The following is a 23,743-nucleotide window of genomic DNA, read 5'->3' on the forward strand; positions in this document are numbered from 1 at the left end:
CAAAGAACACAAATCCAAACAAATATCTGCTTAACCTTTCAGCACAGAAATTCTTCAGTAGTGAGATCAAGACCTACATAATGCTTTTAAGAAAGATGGGAGTTTAAAAAAAGAGAAGAGTCCAGGGACAGCCTTGTTCAAGTGCTTAACCAGAACAAACTGAACTATTTCTGTGCTCACTTTCTGGATGAGTGGATGTTGGCTGGTAGAATTTGCATCAAAATAACAATTTTTAGAACAAAGAGTGCAGAAGTATCCTGGAAGGTAAATGTCTGATTCTCACTACTTGGGTTCTTCCCCATGAAGCAAGTTCTGAGGGCAAAGCTCGCTTGTGGCAGTGCTCTGCACTCCTCTGCCTCTCTTGTGTCCTGTGTTGTTTGACTCCGTTGCTCTGAAGTAATTTCAGCACATTTCAAATCAGGCTAACCTAAAAGGGGCTCACTAAACATTGTTACCATTCTTACTACACAGAAGTGCTGTGTAGTGCACAGAAAAATGTCATCCAACAATAATGAAGCTGCTGCCATATAGCAGAAAGATTTCACCTCCACTTACAGCTTCTTTGTACTACCCCAATGCCTTATGGAGACAGAAGGGGGTTTAAGCCTCCAAAAGGTATTTTCCAAAGCCCTAATTTACTTAGGAAAAAGCCCTTCAGGGTGCACTTTTGGGAGACACATCTCAGACATAAGAGGTCCTCAAGATGTCCAAGGCAGGCAGAAGACCAGCTATTAATTTTACACTTCGCCACTTCCAAGCGTTGAGTCTTCACGTGGGTTTGTTTCTGCTCTGAATTCTGTCAGCTATTATGTTTGGATGGGTTACTCAAAGCTGTATGTTTCCAAGCTATTCACAGTACTTTGTAATACTTGGTGACTAAAACCAATGCTGGAGCAACTAAATAAGCAACCAGCATAAGGTCAGATTCAAAGGGTTAGATCAATCCACACACTTTTCACAACTATGTTTTATTTTAATAATAAAGTTATGTAGGGTTTTTTTCCCCCACAGTGAGCTAATATTTCAGATTTTTTATTTTAAGATCAATCTAGCAATGTTTTGAGACTAATCATCCAATTTTAATTATGAAGGAAATGAATGACTGGACATTGCTGACAGCGGTTATGGTGGAAATGTTTCCACCAAAACACCAGGAGGTGAATAGGGCTTGGCAAGACAGATATATTCTTGCCTGTGAAGAAAAGACTGTGAGTCTGTGACATTCTGGGGAAGAGGCAGATGCTGAACAAGCATGACTGACTTTTATAAGTGCTGTGTTTAAAAATAGTGGTGTTTATGATTAGAAAGAAATGAAATCTTTCTAAATGTGGCCATCCTGATCCAAAAGTAGGTCATGTTGCAGGGGTAAAATAGCAGCAGAGTGACCTGCTGCTGGGTTTCTTTACATGACGGTCCTCTGCTGAGTAATGCATATTACTGCAGCAAGTGGCCAGGCTGCTCGAAGAGCTTCTTTCTGCCAAAGGTCTGCCTCACAGATGAAAAAAAAGCACTGTCTTCTACTGGGTGCACTTGGAGGAGGCTAAGCGACTGCCAGGTTACTCTCACCAGGAGTTGCCTGTAATCTCAGTGTTGGAGGGACATTCAGGGACAGTTTGTGAGGTACCAAACAGGGGAAGTCCAAGAGTGTAAGGCTTTAAGCAGGTCTCTTTACAATTGCTAGGCTGATTAATTTTACGCAGATCGAAGCTAAAAGCTGAGATAAAGGCTGAGTTAGAGTCTGAGAGCACACAAGTGATGTGTGGGCCTTTAGGACAATGTCTAGCAAATGTTTGTAGCACTTCACAGTGCTCTGTTCTCTGCAAAACAGCTGCTAGTTGTGGGACTCCATAACTAATTCAGCAATTTGTGGATTTTAAAGACCTGATCTCCCATTATCTCCTACCGAAAAACAAGCTGGTGGATCCTGAGCTGCTTTCAAACATTTTGGCTGAATTGAGCTTAACTAATTTCTCCCTGGCAAGAAATCTGAAGATGATACAGAGGCTAAACTCTCTTCTTCGCTCAAAAACCTCTTCCACTAGGTCAGGGTTGAAATGTTTTGTCAGGATATGGCAGTGTTACAGAGAAACTTCATCAGATGTTGTCCAGGCTGCACCTGCTTTCTGGGGACATGCCTTACTTCAATCTGCTGTTTTCATCACCACCATACTAATTTCAGAAAAATGTATTTATCCCAATGGAATAATGTCAACACCCATTTTGTTCTTCCACTGCAGAGCCCCCCCAAAAACTCCCACGGACACTAGAAATAGCATTGGTATCTATTTTTAAATCATTTCTTTGCCAGCAAAATTCATTTCAGTGAAGGGTCAACAGCGTTTGGAGATCATGCTGAAACCAAACCATATAAGGGGTCCAACATGATGAGAAATGTTATCATTCAGTGACAGCCCTGAAGCCTCTCTGAGCTCCTTCTGCAGATGTCCTGCCTGTCAATGTCCCACTGAATCTCTCCTGAAGTTGTTTACGGCAGCAGAAACTCCCCTAGCAATGCAGTAGCAGTGTTATCCATCATGCCCTAGCCTAACTCTTTATTCCAGTATTTTTGTTTTGTGTAAATCCTTTTTACTGTTTCTTGCGGTTACAAAATCTGTCTCCTGCCTATCTTGCCTACCACAGTTTTGACATCAGTGTTCCCATTTAAGTCAGATGACTTTTTTGCCATAGGCAGAGGTAATGTGGGCGAGCCATCAGATGCTCAGAACTGCCTCATGTCATTGCCTACCACCGGTTACGCACCAAAGGACACTCAAGGCAGACTGCAACCTTCCTAGTGCAGTGAAAAACTGACCTGATGTCTCCTGGCGGCATTCTCTACCATGAACAAGTATTATTTACCTTCTAATCTCTGGTCTGCACCTTGGAAAGGGCAACTATATATTACTGTAGGTCCACATTAAATCAAATTCTAGCCTTTGTATGATTGTACTACGTACAACAAAATGGGATCCCACCCATATGAAACCTATGAATGTTCTTGGAATATAAATGAATTATGATAAGAATAACAAATAATAACAAAAGCCCCTTTTCAAGTGCCTATCTGATTGCAAAAACAACTCAGAAAAATGGAGTTAAAGATTTCTACCAGAAAGAAAATGTTATATTTCAAACATGAGATAAAAATTTGCTATCAGATACTAGAACAATGTATGAACTGGGCTGTTCTACAACTGCTTGCCACTCTCAATTTGCTTATTCCTGACATGTTTACAGGATTTATGAAAAGCTCTGCACTGTTTCAGATGGTAGGGCTCACCCTTTCTTTTTCTCACTCTCCCTACATGCATATGCTTGATAGCAACCCCCCCCCCACCCTGACAGGCACGGGGATGGAATTTGGGAAAGAGCAGAAGTTTTGAATTACACAGATTATTGTGCAAAGCACAGGAAATTAAAACCAATTAATTCCTTGTAAATACAAATGGAGCCAGACTTTCTTTTGATTTATGCTGACTTTTTACCTTCCCCCAATGGCTCATTTCCCTATTTTGCCATGGAATCCTGCACAGTCAAGAGTGAAATTCGCAGCTACTACACTGTAATACAATACAAAAGACAAATGTTTGGTGACTGCTGATAAAAGAGAAAAGGCCCCATGGTGCATTCTTTTAGCCAACTTATTAGGAGTCTTATAAAACACTGTATCTGTTCAGAGAGAGGAAGTTAATCACTGCTCAGGTTCAAGACTGTGTAAGCAAAGTAGTCTAAGAGATGAACTGACTTATAATGTGCTCTCAAAGCTGCAGTTACTCCCCAAATAATCCAGGTAGGAGGAAAAAAGAGAGAGGAGAGCAAGAAAGACTTTTTTTTCCCTCTCTTTCCTTGCACTGTAATGAAAATCAATGAATATTCTATTGGAGCTGAAAGAGCTTCTTGAAAGGCTAACAAGATGGAAGAGAATAGCACAGGTTCCAGCTAAAAATATTCAAAATGCTAAATAAAAAATGTCAGTAGAAGAAATGATAAGAAAAACAAGCCAGGCCTCTGCTCCCAGAATGTTAAGTTGGTAGAAAAAACCCTGCACTGGTGAAATCCAGCAGCAAGGTGAAACTATCAAGCTTCCTTCACAATTTAGGGCTTAGAAATTAACACATCAAATTAACGGGGAATTTGCGCCAAAATGTCAGAGATCTCTGGGTGCTCCAGCCCATGCTGTCACTGCCACACACAAGCCAATGCCTCATCCCAAGAGATGCAGTATTTCCCTTGGGGTGGGCTTTCTCCCACAGCCATTCAGGGAAACTCACCCTGCAAAACAAACGGGGCTGCAAGTTGTAAGAAGAAATTCTCCTGAAGAAAAGGCTTCCTGAGAAGCAGAAGCAAGGGCAAATGGGGCTGCCAGCCTAACTGCTTAAGGCCAAGGTTTAGCTTGCCCTGCAGATCTGCAGGTTAAGCCACAACAAGGGGTTCACTGTGTTTTACCCCAGGTAACGTGATCAAACTCCTACCTCATCACTTTACCTGGAATCCCTTTATACTTTCACTGAGACCCAGCACTTAGGATCATGGGATAATTCAGGCTGGAGGGGATCTCAGGAGGTCTCCCAGACCATTGAGCTTACTAAAGCACTGAGTCTAACCAAAGATCCATCTACCTTAGTACTGTAACTGTTGCTGGAGCAAATAGCAAATGCTTAGAAGAGAAACTAAGAAACAGGCAATTTAAGAGGGCACTTTTTCCCTATTTCGGTTTGACAGATTCAGGAGAGATGCTGAGATGCTGCTCATGCCACAGCCCAGTGTTTTCACTGGACCTTAATTCTTCCTCTTTAGAGAAGTTCTGCTGGCCTCAGACTTTTCACTCTTTTTGATAAGCGTCATCTTGACATGTTAGAACCACAGGACATCAGATGTGAAGAATGGATGTATTACACAAGTCAGTTTGAGCGTGCAGCTAGCACCAAGCAAGAAAGAGAGCAACTGAGCCTAACAAAACACTGCATAAAGTAAACTTTCTTTCATGAAAAGGAAAGAAAAGAAAAATAACAATTGCCACAGCTGTGGCCTGAGGGGTGTCTTCTCTTTTTGGATCTTTTGTAAAACATTTTTGGTGCCAGTCTTTAAAAACCATGAATCAAAGCTTATTGGTTCTATTCCAGATGACTTGTGAAGAAGAGAGACTTTTAATCATATCTGAAAGCTCCTTCAGGGCTCTGTATTTTATATAATATATGGTTTATTATATAAGGCAGATTGGTTATTTCAACAGCCTCACTATTTATGTTCAACTATAGCTTCAGCAGAACTTTTTGCAAGAGTCGGCAGTGTGACCCCCTGGCCAAATTCCAGCTCCCATGTGGAATTTGTCAGATTGCAAGTGCAATGTGTACTTGCTCCCCTTTAACTTCTGTCCTTCTCAAAGTACCATCCATTTCATCCTAGCTCAAGAAAGCATCTTGCTAACAGCTTGGTACTGAAGCAACAATCTATCAGATTTATTGCAAACAGTGTTCATGTTCAGAAAGTAATCCAGAGCAAGTCCTCCTAAAGTGTCCCACCCCTGTACTACATCTGGTAAAATTTATATGGGGTTCCTCGTAACTCTCAGCTGCTTTAAAATCCTGACCTAACAGACAGAAGCATAATTCCAGGTCACTGTGGTTATCAATGCACTTTCATTCAAGTCTGCTGGGTGGATAGATCACTGAAACTAACAGAATAAAAAGGGAAAAGAGTATCTTTCAGACACAATTTAATTGTAGATCTCTGGCAGCTAATGCAGTAATAGGAATGTGTCTATAGGCCAGACTCTGGCATTCTACTCAGAAACATGTTTTCTTGTCTTCAAATGGATTCAGTTTGCCACTTCAGGAAAACTGATTTTTTTTCTGGAGTGAAAAGTTACTAAAAATAGAACAAGAAACAGCTTACTCTTTTGTGGATAGATTGGACTCATGCCTCAAAGTATTTCTCTGCTAAATATAAAGGCCTCAAGGACTTATACATCATTAGATCAGTTAATCCATTCAGTGACCAAGTAAACATCCACCAAGGCACACGTGATGAAAATAAATATCGGCATAGCTGAAATAAGAGAGAATTGGGAAGATTGTTCAGTGGTGAAGAAAGAGAGTGTTACTTCAGAGAAATGGGAATAGGTTTCTTTATTCTTATGCAATTATGCTTTCGAGCACTGATTGCAGATAGAAAGAGAAGAGCTCGCGAACACATTTGTCTACCTGGATGGCAGTCTCTCTTGATTAAACTCTCTTAGTCCATTAACTGCTTCTATATATAAACTTTCAATTCATTACTTGAAAATGTAATGATTAGAATGCTGGAGGCCAAATTACCACAGGTCAGCACTGAGACAGGAGGGGTACATTCATCTACCTAATTCACAAGCACCAGTGCCTGTTTGCACATGCAAATGCGGGTCTCATTAAAATTGGCTCATTCCATTATGGTTGGTCTTTGAAATTTGACCATCAAGTTACAAACGGGCAGCCAAAGATCTTCTCAGTTGTGACTTAATTGCAAACATGTTTTCTCTTCCTCCTAGATGTGCCATTTGGGTTGCAAACAGACCCACAAGTCACAACCATTGTGGGGAATGATGTCCGGCTGACCTGCCGGGCCTCCAAGTACATCTACAGTCACCTGGCCTGGTATTACCCCTCCTCAGAGGCGGCTCTCAGTGACGCAGTGATCAAGACAACTGACAACTATTCCATTTCTTTGACATTGGTCATTACTAACATCACGAAGGAACAGAGTGGTCTCTACAAGTGCAGAGCCCAGAACCAGCACAACAGCACCGACACACTAGAACAGCACACTCAGCTCCTCGTCAGAGGTAGGTCCTGCCAACGGAAAATTGCAGTGGGACATGCTATCGTTCTGCTGCCAGAGCAGAAACACTGTGCATCTGCTGCTCCCTTTGAAGCCTTTCAAAGAGGAAGGTGCCCAGCATTTCTTGGGGACTGTCCTAATATAGACTTTGTGCTCTGGTTTGGGGGTTTTTTTGATTACTGTACGTGGATTGACATGTAGCCATACATACTACTCATCAAGCCACTGCTGGTTTTGTATAAAATATTTGCCTTACACATAAAGGTGATTTCAGCTGCATTTTATCTTCCTAACTCCATCCTGGGTACAGATATAGTGTTGACTGAGGAGAAAACGCATCACCCACTATGTGACTAACAGCACAACCCTGTCATTTGGGACTGTCAGCCCAGATCTGTATGACTTTGGTAGAAGACTCCACCCACTTACAGCTGTCAGGATGATACTAATACCTAAGTAGATTTGGAGCCAGTAGATGTAATCACAAATGTCACTGGTCAAGTGTATATATCAAGTGACATGTACCATTTATTCTGGGTAAGTGGGATACACTTCATTGTAACAACAGTATTTTCTTACTTATACCCAACCCCCCAACTCTTCTATTTTCATAAAAATAGTAACACTACAGATCCTGAAGCCTGGCTTCTTCGCTATGTGAATATAAAGGGCAGGACACTTCTTCCAGTAGAAACTCACTGAAAATTAGTGAAATTTCTTCTGCTTCATAGTGAAGAAAGTGAGTGATTGGCTCTAAGCCTTCTCAGAAGAAAAAGTGCTGCTGGTATGGGTGAATTTATTCTGTATCTTCCAATGGTGAAGAAAAACCCAAAGCACAGAAACAGAGTAGAATTGAAATAAACAGCAGCAAGCCAGGGTGCAGAAGACAGAGTTCTTCAGAAGCCGAATTAGACAGTGATTTTCAAATTGGCTTCTCTGCTTACATTAATGGCTAATGAGACATCGAAGGGACAGCTATGCTGCCATAAGCGCTTGTCACTTAGGTGAAAAACAGGCCATGCAGTGCTGGCTTCATCCTTGTTTAAGTGAACGAGCACATTTCCCATGCAGTCTCCTACCCCGTGCAGCCAACATCATTCTCGCAGTCCCTTCCCCCTTCATGCAGGCACACACACAAGGAGAAAATGCTCACCCACACCACAGCTGTGGCTAGCACAGCTCAGATACCTGAGTGGGAGGTGATTTATTTTAAGAAATGGCATAAGCACCTGCTTCTTCCTGAAGTGCGGAGGAAGGGAAAGAATCTCACCCTGGTATTACAGAGTGCTAGTGGTTTGGCTTGTCCCCACAGCCGGTACTGGAGCCACCTGTCAGCATCATCTGCCATGGAGGCACTGCGCTTTCTCTGCACTCTGCATTCAGGCAATTCACTTTTCTCTCCCCTGGCAGATATTTTTATTCATTTAGTCAAATTTCCACCTACACAGACACCTACACATGATGGCTATGGGAAAAACACAGCTAAACTGGGAATACATCCATTGGAGAACTGGAACCTTGATCATATTCTTCTGAGAATTACTGGGCTCTGTTATTTGTCCGGCACATGTCAGAGAGGCAATTCTTCTAGAGAACATGCATGGAAATGCTCCTCCAAACCAGCCCTCCTCCCCCTATACAAACAAGGTCTTTTAAAAGTACTAACACCCATCAGCTACTGTCCTTATTGCAGATTTTATGTATTTTTTATGATGTGCTTGTGGTTTTATACATTGCTTTCCTGTACCTTTCATAAATGAACATAAAGTGGAGGTTAACATGCTTTGTAGTAAGCAGATAACTGCACTCATGATGGAGGACACAGAATCCTTAGAACTGTTTCCTCTTTGCCTCTTCCTTTCTTTTTTTATATTCACTCTGCATTCGCTCTACCCACTCACTGTCCTCTGTTTTCTTCAGAGGATGAGAAACTCAAGGAGGTTTGAGCTGAAGCCGAATCTAAGCTTAGTCAGTTTGAAAATAAGCCAAATAAACTCACCCACTCCTCCTATAATCTTCGGGGGAATTTTTGCTACCACTCATCAACCAAATCTTTGCCACTTCCAGCCCAGAGAGGCCATGCAGGTGGCCAAAGGAGAGAAGATGGCAGAACTGAGGGAAGCGCCTTCTGAAATCTTACTGTGTACTGTTTTCCTTCATGACTGTAGCAAAGGCAGCACCGTATGTGATACAAAACCTCACAGATCTGGAGGTTAACATCAGCGGCAAGATCATTCTGGAGTGCAGAGTCAGTGGAACGCCAGAACCTCAAATTACGTGGAGGAAGAATGGCTACCCCATTTCAGCAGCATCAGGTAAGTGTACTTGCTTCCTGAGCATGCTGCAGTGTTGTATGTAACACAGTTTAATGGACTTGCAGGTTCACCACAAACATAGGACCTACAACTCCATGGCTACTGCAAGCATGGCTGAGTCAGGATGATATACACAACTTCGGGAAATGCACACACAAATCCAAATATATCAGACCACTGCAGCAGTCTCCAACTTGAGCTTTGAGGTCAAAGCTGCCAACCGGTTGCAACCCAATGCCTGCTTATGCAGCTTGCCTTCTGCATGTGGCAATGTTCGTGTCTGCAGAGTCAGCCAGATAGTCTGCATACATTAGCATAGCATTAGTAAATCAAGGAGTACAGCATGCTGCTGTTCAGTCTGCTTGTGTGAGACAACAGTTTGTCTACAAAACGGAGACAGAGTGTATCTGCTTGTCAGGTGGGTCTGAAAACACAAGCCTGACCTGTCAGATATCCTTGGGGCCTGATCAGAATATGTTGCAGCAAATTGTGGGCAGTCACCTAACAGTGAGGTCCAGGGCACACCATGGCATATTACACATCCTTTCTTTACCTCCCACAACTTAGTAATGAGAATGTACTCTCAGCTCAACCGGTATAGAGCAGTACAGGTGCAGTGCTACCATGGGCAGGGAGCATGCGCTCCCTTATCTGAGCCTGGAATTCCTTCTCAGCTCCCTGTCCTGAGATCTCCTATAAATCATGAAGAATCCCATGTCAGTAGCTGGTCCTGTGACTTTAATTTTGCATCTTGGACTAGGTAGGAAATCCAGGATCATCCATAATTCAGCTCAGACCGTTCTGAGAGAAACTCTTTATAGCTACTGAAATTTTATAAATCATTCTAGAGGGACAAGCACGTAACACATCCAACCAGTGGAAACATACATAAACTATTTGGAAAAAGCACCTCAGGGTAAATATTTCAGCACAGTGCATGGCAAGTTATGTGCAGCACTCTTGTTAACAACAGGATTCATAGGCACAACACCCAGAAACTCAAAATGTCCTTCCCTTTTGGATTCAAAGTCTGACCTGTTTCCCTATTTCTGCCCCAAATACATCCTTAGTGAAGCAGATGAGCTCACAGTTTTGTGCCAAAAATCAGGAAAAATTAAATGTGGAAAATTAATCAGGAAAATTAAACGTAGAAAAGACTCATATAGGTCATATCTCTTCAACCTACCTCTTCCCACTCCACCTCTGGCCCCCGGCTGCCTGTGAATCCAGGATTGCTCCACTCAGTGATTTTTCCAGGGATGTGCATAACCTGATTCCCATGTTCCACATGTTAGAACTCCCATCACTTCCCACAGCCTCCAAGACATTGGCTTCCTCCAATAATTTCCCCGAGTTCCCTTTTTTCCCAATGTATCTCATTGCTATCAGAAAACCTATCTTCCCATCACTTCACTAAGTTTCATAGAAGTTTTCTCAGGCTCTGTCTGCTCATAATAAATTAACAGCCACATTTGCTATGGTTAAATGAACCCCAAGCAATTTACACAGGTATTGAGGAGAAAAAAAATGTCAGGGAAAGGTTGTTGCCAGACCACAATGAGGAGCATAGTATTAAAATGCCTCCTAACAACAGTGCATACCAGGCCTGCGTGGATAGGAGCTGACTTTCAGTTCTCTTGACTCATAAAAGCATTTGTAGGCAGGTAGGTTATTGTGATAATATTAACCAAAATCCCTTACAACAGGAATTTCCATGGAAAATAATACCCTGGTCATTGAGCGAGTGAAAAAGGATGATGAAGGGCTCTATGAATGCAAAGCATCTAACGACATGGGCCAAGACAGCACATCAGCCTTCATTAAAATACAAGGTGAGGTCCAAGCTAAAGCGAAATGCATATATTGTGTTGAACTGAGGAGAACTATTGTTCAGTCATGGACTTTGGCTACATTTAAAATTTGGTTGTACATTTAACCTACAGGTTCTGAGGAGAAATCCAACATTGAAGTTATCATTTTGGTCTGCACTGGTCTAGCCGCTACCCTCTTCTGGCTTCTTCTGACCCTATTCATTCGGAAACTGAGAAAAGTAAGAGAGGTTCCCTATTGCACAAAGGGTCTGGGATTGGGCCCAGTTTATGCGTAGTATCAGAGTTTAGGGCAGAATGTTTGGGACAGATGGTAGAAGAACTGTGCAAAATGTTCCTATAAAATTTCAGTCCAAGATTTCTGCTGATAGTCCTTTGACTTCTCAGGAGATCACTTGCACTTGTGAAATTTCTACCCACTTCCACGGTACCATAAAATCAGGCTCCTCCCTCTTCATGAGTCAAACTGGCTTGCAAGATTAGGAAACCGAAAAAAATCCTAAATCCCCTAAAATGAGGGCTTGATTTCAGCACTTGTCCTGTAAGATTTCTCTGGAATGTAGGTATTAAAGGGGGCCCTGTTTTAAGAAAGATCCTAGGATGTTTGCTCTAGAAATGAGCTCAAACAACACAGCTTATTTTGTCTCCAAGACTTGCTATTCTTTCACCTCCCTTTTGTGACTCAAAAAAGTAAAGTTTCAGTAAAGATCCAAGGAAGTTAGGTCTGTTTTTCCTAAAACAAACAGCAAACAGAAAGGCAACCACAGCTCTCTGCTCTGAAGCTCACCAAACTACAGTCCCAGTGTTGATCCCCAACACTTGAGTAAAATTTCCCCTCCTATTGCAAATACAGTGATTAAATTACTGTTTTCCTCCCTGACCTCAATTTAACAGTTGTGGACAACAGTGAATTTCCTATTACATTTTACACCCGTGCAAGTCTGCTCACAGGACCCACCAAATCACAATTTCTCACTTAGCAGCATTAGAAGTAGCAGTTTTCACCAGCTTTCAATCAATTTTAAATTGTAATAAGCAATAGCCATGAAGTGGATAACTATGGAGAATCAAGACTGCAAAACAAAGCACTATGAAAATGCCAAAATGCTCTGCAGTGCACCAGGAAATGCAACTCGTGGAGTTCCCATAGAAAAGTACTGATTTCCTTTAACAGATACAGGTAGAAGACAGTGATAGATTTTGTGTCCTCAGAGTGTTTACCAACATTAATCAGTGACTCTTTCCAACACCTATGAGTGGCAGGCATACGTAAACATTTATTTCTCAGCTATAAAAAAACAGAGAGGCAGGAAGCTGAAGTGATGCATTCATGGTTCCAAATAAAATTCACAGCTAAGTCTGGAATTCAGGGAACTCCCCAGACAGCACTCAGTCTTGTAGATGACAGCTCGCTCTCTCCCATTAGAATTGCAGGGTAAATACTGTGAATAATTTCTCCACACCCTGTTTTTAGCCTGATGCCACAGATATTAAAACAGGATACCTGTCAATTATAATGGATCCAGAGGAAATGCCTCTTGACGAGCAGTGTGACCGTCTTCCCTATGACAGCAGTAAATGGGAGTTCCCAAGAGACAGACTGCGGCTGGGTGAGTGGTTTGGGTATTACTGCTGTAAAGAATGATTTCTAATGCTCCTTGGTTTCAATGGATATGTTGTATAACCCAAGATGCAGCCTATCGTTTAGTGCCAGTGCACTGACATCCTTGGGGAGAACTGGCAGTGAGTCACAGAATTCAGGATCATCCTTAATGGGGGGTGAAACAAAGGATTTGGTAAGAAAAACAAAGATGTTGTCTCTCTCAAAATAGCTACTACCTCTTTTTCTTTCTTGGGGAAGTGAAGCCAAACTCTTGACAGGGAAGAAAGGTACTTCCAGGTACTGTCCCTGCCAAAAGTATGGTTTCACAGCCATATTGGAAAATGGAAAGAGAAATAAATCTGAAAGGTGACAGTCTTTCAGTGAATTTTATTTTGAAGAAATTTATCAATTCATCAAATAATAAATTCTTTATTAATCATTTGAACTTGGCGTTGAGGTGTAAAGAGCTATTATGAAAAAATGAACCAAATTTCATTCAACAGCTCAGCTCACTGGATGATGGAGCAAGAAAATGTAAAAAGCAGGTTGTGTTTGTACAGAGAAACAGTAAGATCTGTGTGCAATAATGAGTGTAGGGAATGTATCTGTATTTGTGTGTGCTCTTGGTGCTTTAGCTGGAAATCATAGAAGGAGGAAGACAGACAAAAATAACAAAAAATAAGATGATGGGGGGACATAGGGTCAAACTAGCAGAACCAAAAAGCCAGACCATGATGCCCAGTGTACTCTGCTGCATTGTGAATCAGAGCTCTCAGAGCACGCTAGGTAACATAGGCATGAAAATTCAAATGAAAGGGAAAATAAAGCAAGATTATCATCCTAAATTCCATTTAGTATAGCTTTTTACTTCAAATAAATGTCAATAACTGAAGGGTTAAAGAGTTCTGACTGCCTGAGTGCCTTAGCTGGCTATCTCCGTGACTGTGATTCATGAGAGATCAGGGTTCCACAATTCTATGTTTAACCCAAACTCTGACTTTCCTGGGATTCAGGACAACTATACGTAATGTTTTTAACCTTAAGCCCTATATATGTATTCAGCCTTGCCTTCAGCTGAATGCAGATTTATTTATTCTACTCTGTTCTATCACATACTGTATTGCATTAAAGTCATATGGATATAAATCACACTGTTTATATCCATATGCTGCAAATATGTGATACAGGCTTCTATTGACTATCGGTCTACGTCTATGTTGTGCCTGGGCACTGGAGTCTTGTATTTCTTGCATAGCTGAGAATGCATGTTTCCCTCTTATCTGATGCAGACTGTCGTAAGTCCCCTTTGGCTCATTCTTGACTCTTGCTTCTCTAGGTAAAACACTGGGTCATGGTGCTTTTGGGAAGGTGGTGGAGGCGTCTGCTTTTGGCATTGATAAATCTTCAACCTGCAAAACAGTTGCCGTAAAAATGCTTAAAGGTACATATCCCTCTGAGATTCTCACAAGACTCCTCAGGGAACCTGTGGGCAATGAGGTTTCCAGTTCTCAGCTCCAAACCAGTCCCAAGTTCATTGTCTTCAGAAGGGAGTGGGTTTGTCATATGGGAGCAATTAGTCATTATACAGTGGATGTTAACGTGTAGGAAATGACAAGCGGGCTCCATGCAGTGCTGCTGATTAAGTCTTGTATTCCTAGAGGAGGAAAACAGCAGCTTCCAGGTCTGTGGGGTTAGGAGGGAAGCAGATTACAGAATGTAATTACATTAGATAGTCTGAAATTGGATCTAAGCCTTCGATCACAGCCCTTCCAGATGTAGAACAGTTCAAGGGGTTGAAAAAAAAGCAATGCCAAGGGAGTGAATTAGAGACAACTTGCTTGCAATTATTGAAATTAAGGAAAGCTTTTACCATTCAGTGGTGGGGAAAGGGGGAACTTGGAGACTATTCTTTCATATTATATTTACATACAAAGCCTCTGCAGACAGCTTATGAATAAATGCATCAGCCAATACATTGACTACTTGGGTTGGAGGTTTTTAACTGTTCACTTAGAATTTTTTCAGAGGTACAATCAATGCTCACTTGATGGCTTTTCATAGCCCACATTGCTCTGCATTGCTGCTGCATGACTGTATTAACCCCTGCAAGGCCATGATTCAGGAACTTCTATCATGGTATTTGACTTCTGTTGCTAGCTGCCTCTCCTGATGCTCTGCTACTTCCCATCTCTCTGAAATGTTTCAAAAACATCTGTTTATCACCTGTCTGGACCTCCTCCAAATCTGGTCTCCCTTCTCTGCATTAGTCTGTAGATCTTCAGATCATCTTCTCTCCTGCTGTTGTTTCTTCAGTTCCATGCCCATCTCCAGATCCCTAAATATCCTAGAAGCCCCTGATCCAGACACACTCCTTTCTCCAGCCAAAACTTACTGCCCCGGATAGCTCTGGGTTTTCATTCACTTCCACGCTGTGCTTCCCAACTGATACTCATGTCAACTCCACCCTGCCTGCACATATTCAGCAAACTATTTGACAGTTCCTCCATCATTTTATACCTTCCTCCCCAAGCGGAGGCAGCAGCCTCCTGCTCTAACCTGTCCCTCCCCAACTAACATGCCCATAATTCATTCACTTTCCTGAATAAAGCAGATTCTCTAGTGTGAGTCAATCCATTCGGGGAGTGGGGGGAGGGAAAGGCTCTGGAGATGTTTGCATTTCTGTAATTCTAGCATTATCTGTCATTACCATGAAGGAGGCTGCTATCAGTTCTGGGTTGAAGGCTATAACTTAATGTGCAAGATCATCTGAAACACTTCCCGCTCATGCCAGGGTAAATCAGGAGTAAAACCACCCATGTACACATCCATCTACAAACACTGTTGACTGAAGAAATCTTGGGCTTGGAATAGCTCCTTCTTTATGACACAATTTGGTGAAAGATTTGTTTATGGAGAATTCTACAAACAGATAAAGAGGTTACATTTGTCACACCAAGTGATCTGTTATGTAACTCTTCATATTTAAATCTTACATGATGCAAAGGCAAAAACAGAGGAAACAGGACACAACTCCTTTTGTTAAAATACATCATTAAAGTTTTGGAAAGAAGGCAGAGGAAACAAGCCAGCATCCGAACAACATTCTGGTCTGAGAGTGCCTTCCTTAGCTTTGGCAGCAAAAGAGAATGAAACTACAGTATAACTGGCTAGCCAGTGCTTCATCAGGTGTCACATTCATGGTTCACACACAAATAAGGCCCCCTCTGCTTTGCTGGAAAATATGTTTCTTGGGTGAACGAGATCTCACAGGGCTGAGATTTAGTAATGCTGTAAATTCTCCAGTACATTTTGGGACCCACCTCAGAGATGTGTTGGATTCCTCCATCACCTGCAGTGGAAAGTTGCTCAGTACTGTGGAAAAATATATTCTGAGGTATTGTAAAGAAGTACTACTAAACTGCACATCACCATTATAGATGGAGGAACACATTCTTCTGTGTGCTGTTGTTGCTTGGAGTGGTTGGTTGTTCCTTTGCTAAGCTTGCAAAATTCAGTCCTTCCAAAGGCTCTCTGGAATCTGATTTGGGGGGAGGATTCTCCTATGGGACAGTAACCCTCCATAACCCATGCTAGAGAAAGGAAGAGTCACCCAAAAGATAAAGTGTTACTCCACTTCATAAAGGTCAACAGACAATGAAACGGATGAATTATTATCTGTTTAAGAGTCTGAAAAGCAAAGATACTGCAAGTAACCTGGGTGGGTTTTGTTTCCAAGTATAAACAGGATCTTGCTGTGTCCTGTTAAAAATATCCTGTTGTGTAAAGATCTTTTTTTTCCTGTTTATCTTAAGCAGAATGTGCAACTACTAATGAATGCAAGGCTTTAATGTCTGAACTGAAGATCCTCATCCATATAGGACATCACCTGAATGTAGTCAACCTGCTGGGAGCCTGCACCAAAGCTGGAGGTGAGAAGTCCTCAGTAAATAAGGAGCAAAGAAGAAACACTCTTCAGATACAAAGGTGTTTGGATGTATCTGTGGTGGAGTCCAAGTCTCATGTGCATGCAATTAATGCAAGCACAACCATTTCTACCTCTCTGCTCATAGGACAGCTCCTGCTACTGCAGAATACAGCCACATCTCATCAATGGTTTCTGAACGTCTTCTCCCAGCCAGCGGTGTCACTTCTCTATTTTCTTTTTCTCTGTCCTTTGTAAGCTTGTTTACAAAAGGGATTATGGACTGAAGGGAGGCAGGATCCTTAACTGCAATTAGGTGCCCAATTCTTCCACATAGGCACTACTGATCATTTCAAAGGTTCTTCTCCCTCTTCTTCCCTGCCTTATCAGGAGGATGCACCAGGCTGAGCCCTGAGCTACTTGAGGCCCCCTCCTTTCCCAAGCACTTCACTCTTGCCAGGCAAATGCAGGCATTTCTTGCATAGTGTACAGGAAGCCCGAGGCAGTCCAAAGCTGAATGGAGCAACAACATGGACTTCCAAGGGACTGAGCTGACACAACTGGCTGTACATCATTCAAAGGATCTGCTGCAAAGTGCAGACTTAAACAAAGGACTCCATAAATCTTAGACCTTTGTCACTAAAACATCCCTTCCCATCCCATACTGCCATACAAAGCACCCTTGCCTCTTACTCTACTGTGCTTTAACTTCAGGATAACAACTCTCGGAGATGCCTCTTTACTGCTTACAATGAACCTTCAAAACAATTCCCAAAGAACAGATTTAGGAGAACCGAGGGCAAAAAAAACCCAGAGTAAAATAAATGAAGGGGAAAGAGTAAGAGAGATGGTGCACACATCTGTTGTCATCTGAGACTCCAAAGCTATCATTTTTCCAAAGAACATGTAGTTGTCCAGTCACAGGGGGGAAAAGAAAACTTCAGTGAGGTAGATTTGGTAAGATGCCAGGAAAGAAATCTTCCCTCCAGCAAGATACTCCCAGTTTCTCAAGAAGCAGTCAGCAACCAGCAACCACAGATACTGCTGTAATCTGGGAGCCATCAATGGGGAACTTGCAGGAATTGTTGTAGCACTGCAGACCCCAAAAGCTTGTATGGGAGGATGGCCAGCTTTAGCTGGAGGGTTTTAAGATTCAGATGCATAAGCAAGTAGCCTTTGCTTGGGACTATGAGTAGAGGGGAAGTAACATTATGAATGCTGGTGATTCTCCTCTCCTATCAAGTCAATGAGGTAGCTTAGTACAAACAGGTGCCTAAAACATGGCAGCATTACTAAGAGGTCAATAGTTTTTAACCAAAGCACTAATTCAGGCACAGAGTTCTAGCTGCACAGTAAGACACATCTCAGTAACGGATCAAATACTGTGACCGTCCAATCTCTGAGGAACTTTTTCTCCTGAGAGTCCCTCAGTTTCCCATTCTCCAGGCTGCTCCATCCTGATTGCCTTCCCGGGTGAGGAGGTAACCCTTACTCCTCCGTGCTAACTGCCTAGGAAAACCACCGATTACTCTGGGGAGCAGTGGACAGAGCACAGCAGCGCAGCACGGCCTTGCAGGGCACTGAGGAGCCTCTAGGCAGGCACTGGTTTGCTTACCTTTGAGCAATGCAACTGCAGACTAAAGAAAAATAGCCTTGAGCTCTCAAAACAGACACTGGGATAAGAGTTACTATTAAAATACCATTGCAGAATACAGTGCTTTCTCCCTCCTTGTTAGTTTTTATGTAACCATATAACGGTATTCCTGATAAAGACTGATATTAAGTATGCACGTATATTATTTTAGCAATATAACAAATAACGAATTTTAACACCTTGGCTGAGTGTCTGATGTTAAGCAGTTAGAACTAATGCATAGTATATGCTTTACAATGAGGAAATAAAATATGGAGATGCCATGTCTAGGAAGCATTTCAAAAATATGAATAAATCACTAACTGGAGCTTTAAAGCTGTACTGGAATCCGCATTTCCTTGGGGCATCCATGAGGGACATTCACCTTTAGGTTCTTCAAAACAATGTCCCCCAGATATCTCTCAGGCACTGCCAAATCCCAGCACCGCTGCCTTTAAGCCCAAGTGAGCAGTGTTGTGTGGTCAGCAGTAGAACCGTTGACAGCTGCCTTACAGCCGTACTCCCTCCCTCCTTCCTGAGTGGCCAAATGCAGCTCTCAGCACTTTTCCTTTGAAGTTCAAACTCCTGAGTCTGAACTATGGACCTTCTAGACAGAAAAAGGTTTCTGGACATGAAAGTCTGGTTGCTTAGGACTGATAATAATACATGTTTACATGCATTCTAGTCCCACAACTTCACCTTATCTTACATTTGGTGATTACAAAATGCAGTGATGATGCTAATGGTAGAGAATGTAGCTTTCCCCTTTCCTAATAGCTCACACTGAAACATAAAAGCATTTTGTCCTGGTTTCAGCTGGGATAGAGTTAACTGTCTTCCTAGTAGCTGGTACAGTGCTATGTTTTGAGTTCGGTATGTGAAGAATGTTGATAACACTGATGTTTTCAGTTGTTGCTCAGTAGTGTTTAGACTATAGTCAAGGATTTTTCAGCTTCTCATGCCCAGCCAGGGCACCTGACCCAAACTGGCCAACAGTGTATTCCATACCATGGGACGTCCCATCTAGTTTAGGAACTGGGAAGTGGGGGCAGGGAATCGCCGCTCGGGGACTGGCTGGGTGTCGGTCGGCAGGTGGTGAGCAATTGCCCTGCGCATCATTTGTACATTTCAATCCTTTTATTACTACTGTTGTCATTTTATTAGTGTTATCATTATCATTATTAGTTTCTTCTTTTCTGTTCTATTAAACCATTCTTATCTCACCCCAGGAGGTTTACTTCTTTTCCTGATTTTCTTCCCCATCCCACTGGATGGGGGGGAGTGAGTGAGCAGCTGCGTGGTGCTTAGTTGCTGGCTGGGGTTAAACCATGACACATTTTCAAGCAGATCTTAAAAATATGCATAATTGTATAAAAGCAGCAATTACAGTGAACTCTGCAGTAGTTTGCACAGAAATAAGAAAGGAAAAAATTGATAGGACTTCCCAGGCTTTCAGAAACTTCACACTAAATATTTTTGCAACTTTTGATTTAGATCTGTCTATGATCCTGCATTCCTTTATTGCCTCTACTGGCACCAGCTCCACCCAAAACAAACAATTGTGAAGGCAGCAGTGAAAAAAGAAGACTTCCCCGTGCTATGGATCTATGTATAGAGCAAAACAACCTTAACAGCATATGGGATTGTATATTCTTATTTATCATTCTGAATTTTCCTTTGTTTATAAATAAGGAATAAATACCAACTGTTACCATCTAATGGAGAAAACTAGGAATCCGTACTGTATTCCCTTCTCTCCATATCCACTACTGATTGTGTGCTTCTGGAGTGTCACTTCTCTGTTTCCTCTGTTTCCTAATTTCCTCATCTGTGTAAGAGGAATGACAGAACATACTTACTTTAAAGAGGATTTGTGAGGATAAGTTAGTATTAAGTGCTTTGCAGTGCTTCAAAACTCATTGGACTTTCACTGTCTTTTCAGGTCCTTTAATGGTCATAGTAGAATATTGCAAATATGGAAATCTGTCCAACTATCTAAGAGGAAAACGAGGAGATTTCATTGCATACAAGGTAAAAAAATTACTGGCTTCTCATAGTCACAAGGCAGAGAATTAACAACCACTTACCACAAGCTGGATTTTTTTTCCACATTGGCACTGAGAGAGTTTGGTATTTATATAGGCACTTTATTTTCTCACCACATTTGTATGAGCAAGAAAAGGAAACTTTTTTCCCTGTAGGATCTCATTCCCATCCTCTTCTTTTCTAGCACCTACTAAAGAATTAGTTGCAAAAACCCAAGCTGTCTAGTGCATTTGAAAGAGAGAGGGAATTACTTGCAAGATAATACCCACCACATGGCAGGCAACAAAGTAGTAGTGAAAAACTGGTATTAACTGAGCTAGGAGAAGGTGAAGCCTCCAAAACTACAAGCCCAGTTTGGGGCTTTTTGTTTGAAGGCCCACCTCCCCCCAGCTACTGAAAGCCGCTCACCCTTCCATCATCTGCTCATTCCCATCTTCCGTGTTTTCCCTTCCCCTGTGCCAACCTAAAAGTCTGTGCTGTATGCAGCGAACTGGATCACGAACATGGTCTGCATTAAAACTAACCAAATGGTTTTGGTTTCCAAACAGTTGTCAGCATCCACACAAACATTTGTGCTAGCACAGATTGGGCTAGGATATGGAGGAAGACCATAAATCAGGAGACCAGAAATCAGCAATGGGGAGAGTATGAGACTACCTCCTCATTGTGAAAATACAGCATCAGAAGGGCTCTCTGATCTAAGCCCTGCCAGAAACTGGAGCCTCCCCAAGATTATTTTCCTGGATGATTCTATTATTATTATTATAGCTACTGTGTACAGGCACAAAAGTACATAAGGTACTTTGTGTAAGAGAAAGAGATTTTCCTGGTACAGTCACTCAAAATTTCTTTTCTCACCATTGTTTTCATGAATTGCAGGGATTGGTTATGTCTCACTCCCCAGGACGGGGTGAGACAGATGCATTTCAGTGCACATCATGCACATTACAGTATCTCTCTGCTCACCTGTCAGTCTCACCCAGCCAGCTTCCAACTAACTTTTATGGTGGAATACTGCTATGCATAAAATGGGAGGTTCTGTATTAATAAATAGGAAACCAGGCTTCATTAGTTCTGCTATTCAGGGAATATCATGTTCAAACATGTTTTGAGATCATCTTCAGAGGACACTTTCTCCATATGCCATTCTGTTACATATTTTGAATCCCCAGGTGTTGCATCATCCAAAGCTAAAAATCAGTTTTATACCATTTCTAGTCCCAGGAAAACTCTGACCAAGCAGAGAAAAGTCTGGATGAGTCCAACAGTGATTTGACTGAACTGATCAAGAGGCGTCTTGAGAGTGTTGCCAGCACAGGAAGCTCTGCCAGCTCAGGATTTATTGAAGATAAGAGTTACAGCGATTCAGAAGATGATGAAGAAGGTAAAAGAAACCTACCTAATCCCAGATCTTTTCTTGTACAGATTTCTGTAACTTGGCTAGTGCCACACACAGTCACACACTTTACAAGCCTTTACACAGCTTGACTTGTTCCTGAAATCGCACATTTTTTCTCTTGCCTATGCCCCACTCCAACTTTCTCACAAAAAGAGATTTACAATAATGTATGCATATAAAAGCTGCTCCTGTTGTGTAAGAGGAGTAATAGCAATATTTTACCAGAAGATTTGTGGGGCCAGTCTGTCCCCAGTCTCATCACTCGCTTGCTATAAATAGCCTCCCTCAATTTTATCCCCAAATGTTGTTTTCCCCATAGCTAAATGATATGATTAATGTTGGATGGAATTTTTTTAATCATCTGATCTTCTGCCTCTAGGTCAGCGGGTCCTAAACCAGAGTTGTAATCCTAGTAGAGAACTCATGTAGCAATACTCAGGTGCAGGGATGGGGTCATCAGCATGCAAGTGGCATAAGTGCCAGACAAGTTTGGAGCTGTTGCTCTAGTGTTTTGCCATGTCTGTGATCTCTCCTAGATGCTGAGGATCTGTACAAGCGTCCCCTGACTTTGGAGGATCTGATTTGCTATAGCTTCCAAGTGGCAAAAGGCATGGAGTTTCTCGCGTCCCGAAAAGTGAGCTCATTAAAATGTCAGGGCTGAACTTCTTTCACAGAATCATGAGTATCTGATATGAAGAAATCCAAATACACTTTTAAGCCTGAGTAATCTGCTTTTTGCTCTTATATTAAAGTGTTGGAGACCACTTTAGCTCTGGTGGTTAAGCAATAAGTAGCACTGAAGGAGTTGTGAAGGAATATCCATCATGTTCTTGGCTACAAGGACTGGCATCTGTAACATGAGCATTTAGATAGAAGGAGTGAATACAGATTGCGAGACAATTCACGGAACTGTCTCATAAATAAATGCAGAAAAGGCTTCTCATAGGGAAAGATCCTTCTAGTATGGTCAATGAAAATACTACTGAAAAATGAAGAGGGAGTATCCAGCTATTTATTTAGCTTGTCAGCAATGTTGGAGACTATCAGCAAAGTTAGCACCTCTTTTGGATATAAAAAAGTATGTTTGTAGCCTGTGGAATACCTGCTTTTCAAGTAAATTGAATGTAATAGGCATGCCAAAGTATGCACAAAACTGAGAGCTTGCCCTTACCACACAGCTACCAGGGTAGCACACACAGAAATCATGACTACATTTGCAAATGTAGCTGCAGCTGCTTTTTGACCTCTCCCAAATTTCCTGCAGAACAATTAACTGGAAAATGGCACTCCCTTTGTCTCATCCTACCTGTGAAAGTTATTTCATGTAGAAAAATCAGAAAACTAACAGTAATACTTGGCTTGCTCCCTGAGATATTTTCTCTTTTGCATATGACAATACATTTGCGACAGATTCCCACACACATTTTCCTTCTCTAACCTGCTCGCAACAGAATTTCATTTATCCTTCCATTTCCAAAGAAGGTCTCACACTTTCAACTCGTAGCAGTGGCTCATTGTCCAGGCAGAACCTCTGATTGTGCTTGTCCTCATTCCTTCACAGTGCATTCATCGGGATTTGGCAGCAAGGAACATCCTTCTTTCAGAGAACAACGTAGTTAAGATCTGTGACTTCGGACTAGCCAGGGACATTTATAAAGACCCTGACTATGTACGGAAAGGAGATGTAAGTGGAAGAAACTTGAAATGCTAATCTCAAGTTTTTATTCCCCTAGGGTTTGGGCACATTAGGAACAACAGTTCTTGCAACATGTTGTGTCTTTTGCATTCTTAGGCAAGACTTCCACTCAAATGGATGGCTCCAGAAGCTATTTTCGACAAAATTTACACAACCCAGAGTGATGTATGGTCTTTTGGAGTGCTACTATGGGAAATATTTTCTCTAGGTAAGAATGGTTTAAACCCCTTTTCCCTCCTAATTTATGGCTGTATTGTTAAGAAAAGCTTTTAACAAAAGGTGATAACATGGTGCCATGTTTCCATTTCAGTTAGTATAAGTGCACAGTGCAGATCAGGTGTAAAATAAAGTCACTGGACTGAAGTCAATGAGAACTCCACCTGGCAAAGTACATGAAAACAGTGAATATTGGGAAGAGGGGAACAAAACAAAATCCAAACCCCTTGACCTAACATTTGTAATAACTGAAACCAACAGAGCACAG

General features: G+C 41.9%; 1 protein-coding gene across 3 annotated transcripts in view; it reads left to right on the forward strand.

Annotated features, from left to right (window-relative positions):
* LOC104315895 (vascular endothelial growth factor receptor kdr-like) overlaps positions 1–23,743 on the forward strand; it is a 141,611-nt gene that overhangs the window by 91,324 nt on the left and 26,544 nt on the right. The window contains exons 13-24 of one of the 3 annotated variants that reach the window (XM_069810887.1): positions 6,527–6,820; positions 8,985–9,131; positions 10,838–10,963; positions 11,075–11,181; positions 12,435–12,570; positions 13,900–14,004; positions 16,376–16,492; positions 20,061–20,149; positions 21,383–21,548; positions 22,100–22,197; positions 23,125–23,247; positions 23,356–23,467. In XM_069810887.1, the coding sequence (XP_069666988.1) occupies positions 6,527–6,820; positions 8,985–9,131; positions 10,838–10,963; positions 11,075–11,181; positions 12,435–12,570; positions 13,900–14,004; positions 16,376–16,492; positions 20,061–20,149; positions 21,383–21,548; positions 22,100–22,197; positions 23,125–23,247; positions 23,356–23,467 (1,620 nt within the window). The remainder of the gene's footprint in view (positions 1–6,526; positions 6,821–8,984; positions 9,132–10,837; positions 10,964–11,074; positions 11,182–12,434; positions 12,571–13,899; positions 14,005–16,375; positions 16,493–20,060; positions 20,150–21,382; positions 21,549–22,099; positions 22,198–23,124; positions 23,248–23,355; positions 23,468–23,743) is intronic. The other 2 variants (XM_069810888.1, XM_069810889.1) reach the window with 2 other exon arrangements.

Source organism: Haliaeetus albicilla, chromosome 23 (assembly GCF_947461875.1).
Source record: "Haliaeetus albicilla chromosome 23, bHalAlb1.1, whole genome shotgun sequence".
NCBI classification, from domain to species: domain Eukaryota; kingdom Metazoa; phylum Chordata; class Aves; order Accipitriformes; family Accipitridae; genus Haliaeetus; species Haliaeetus albicilla.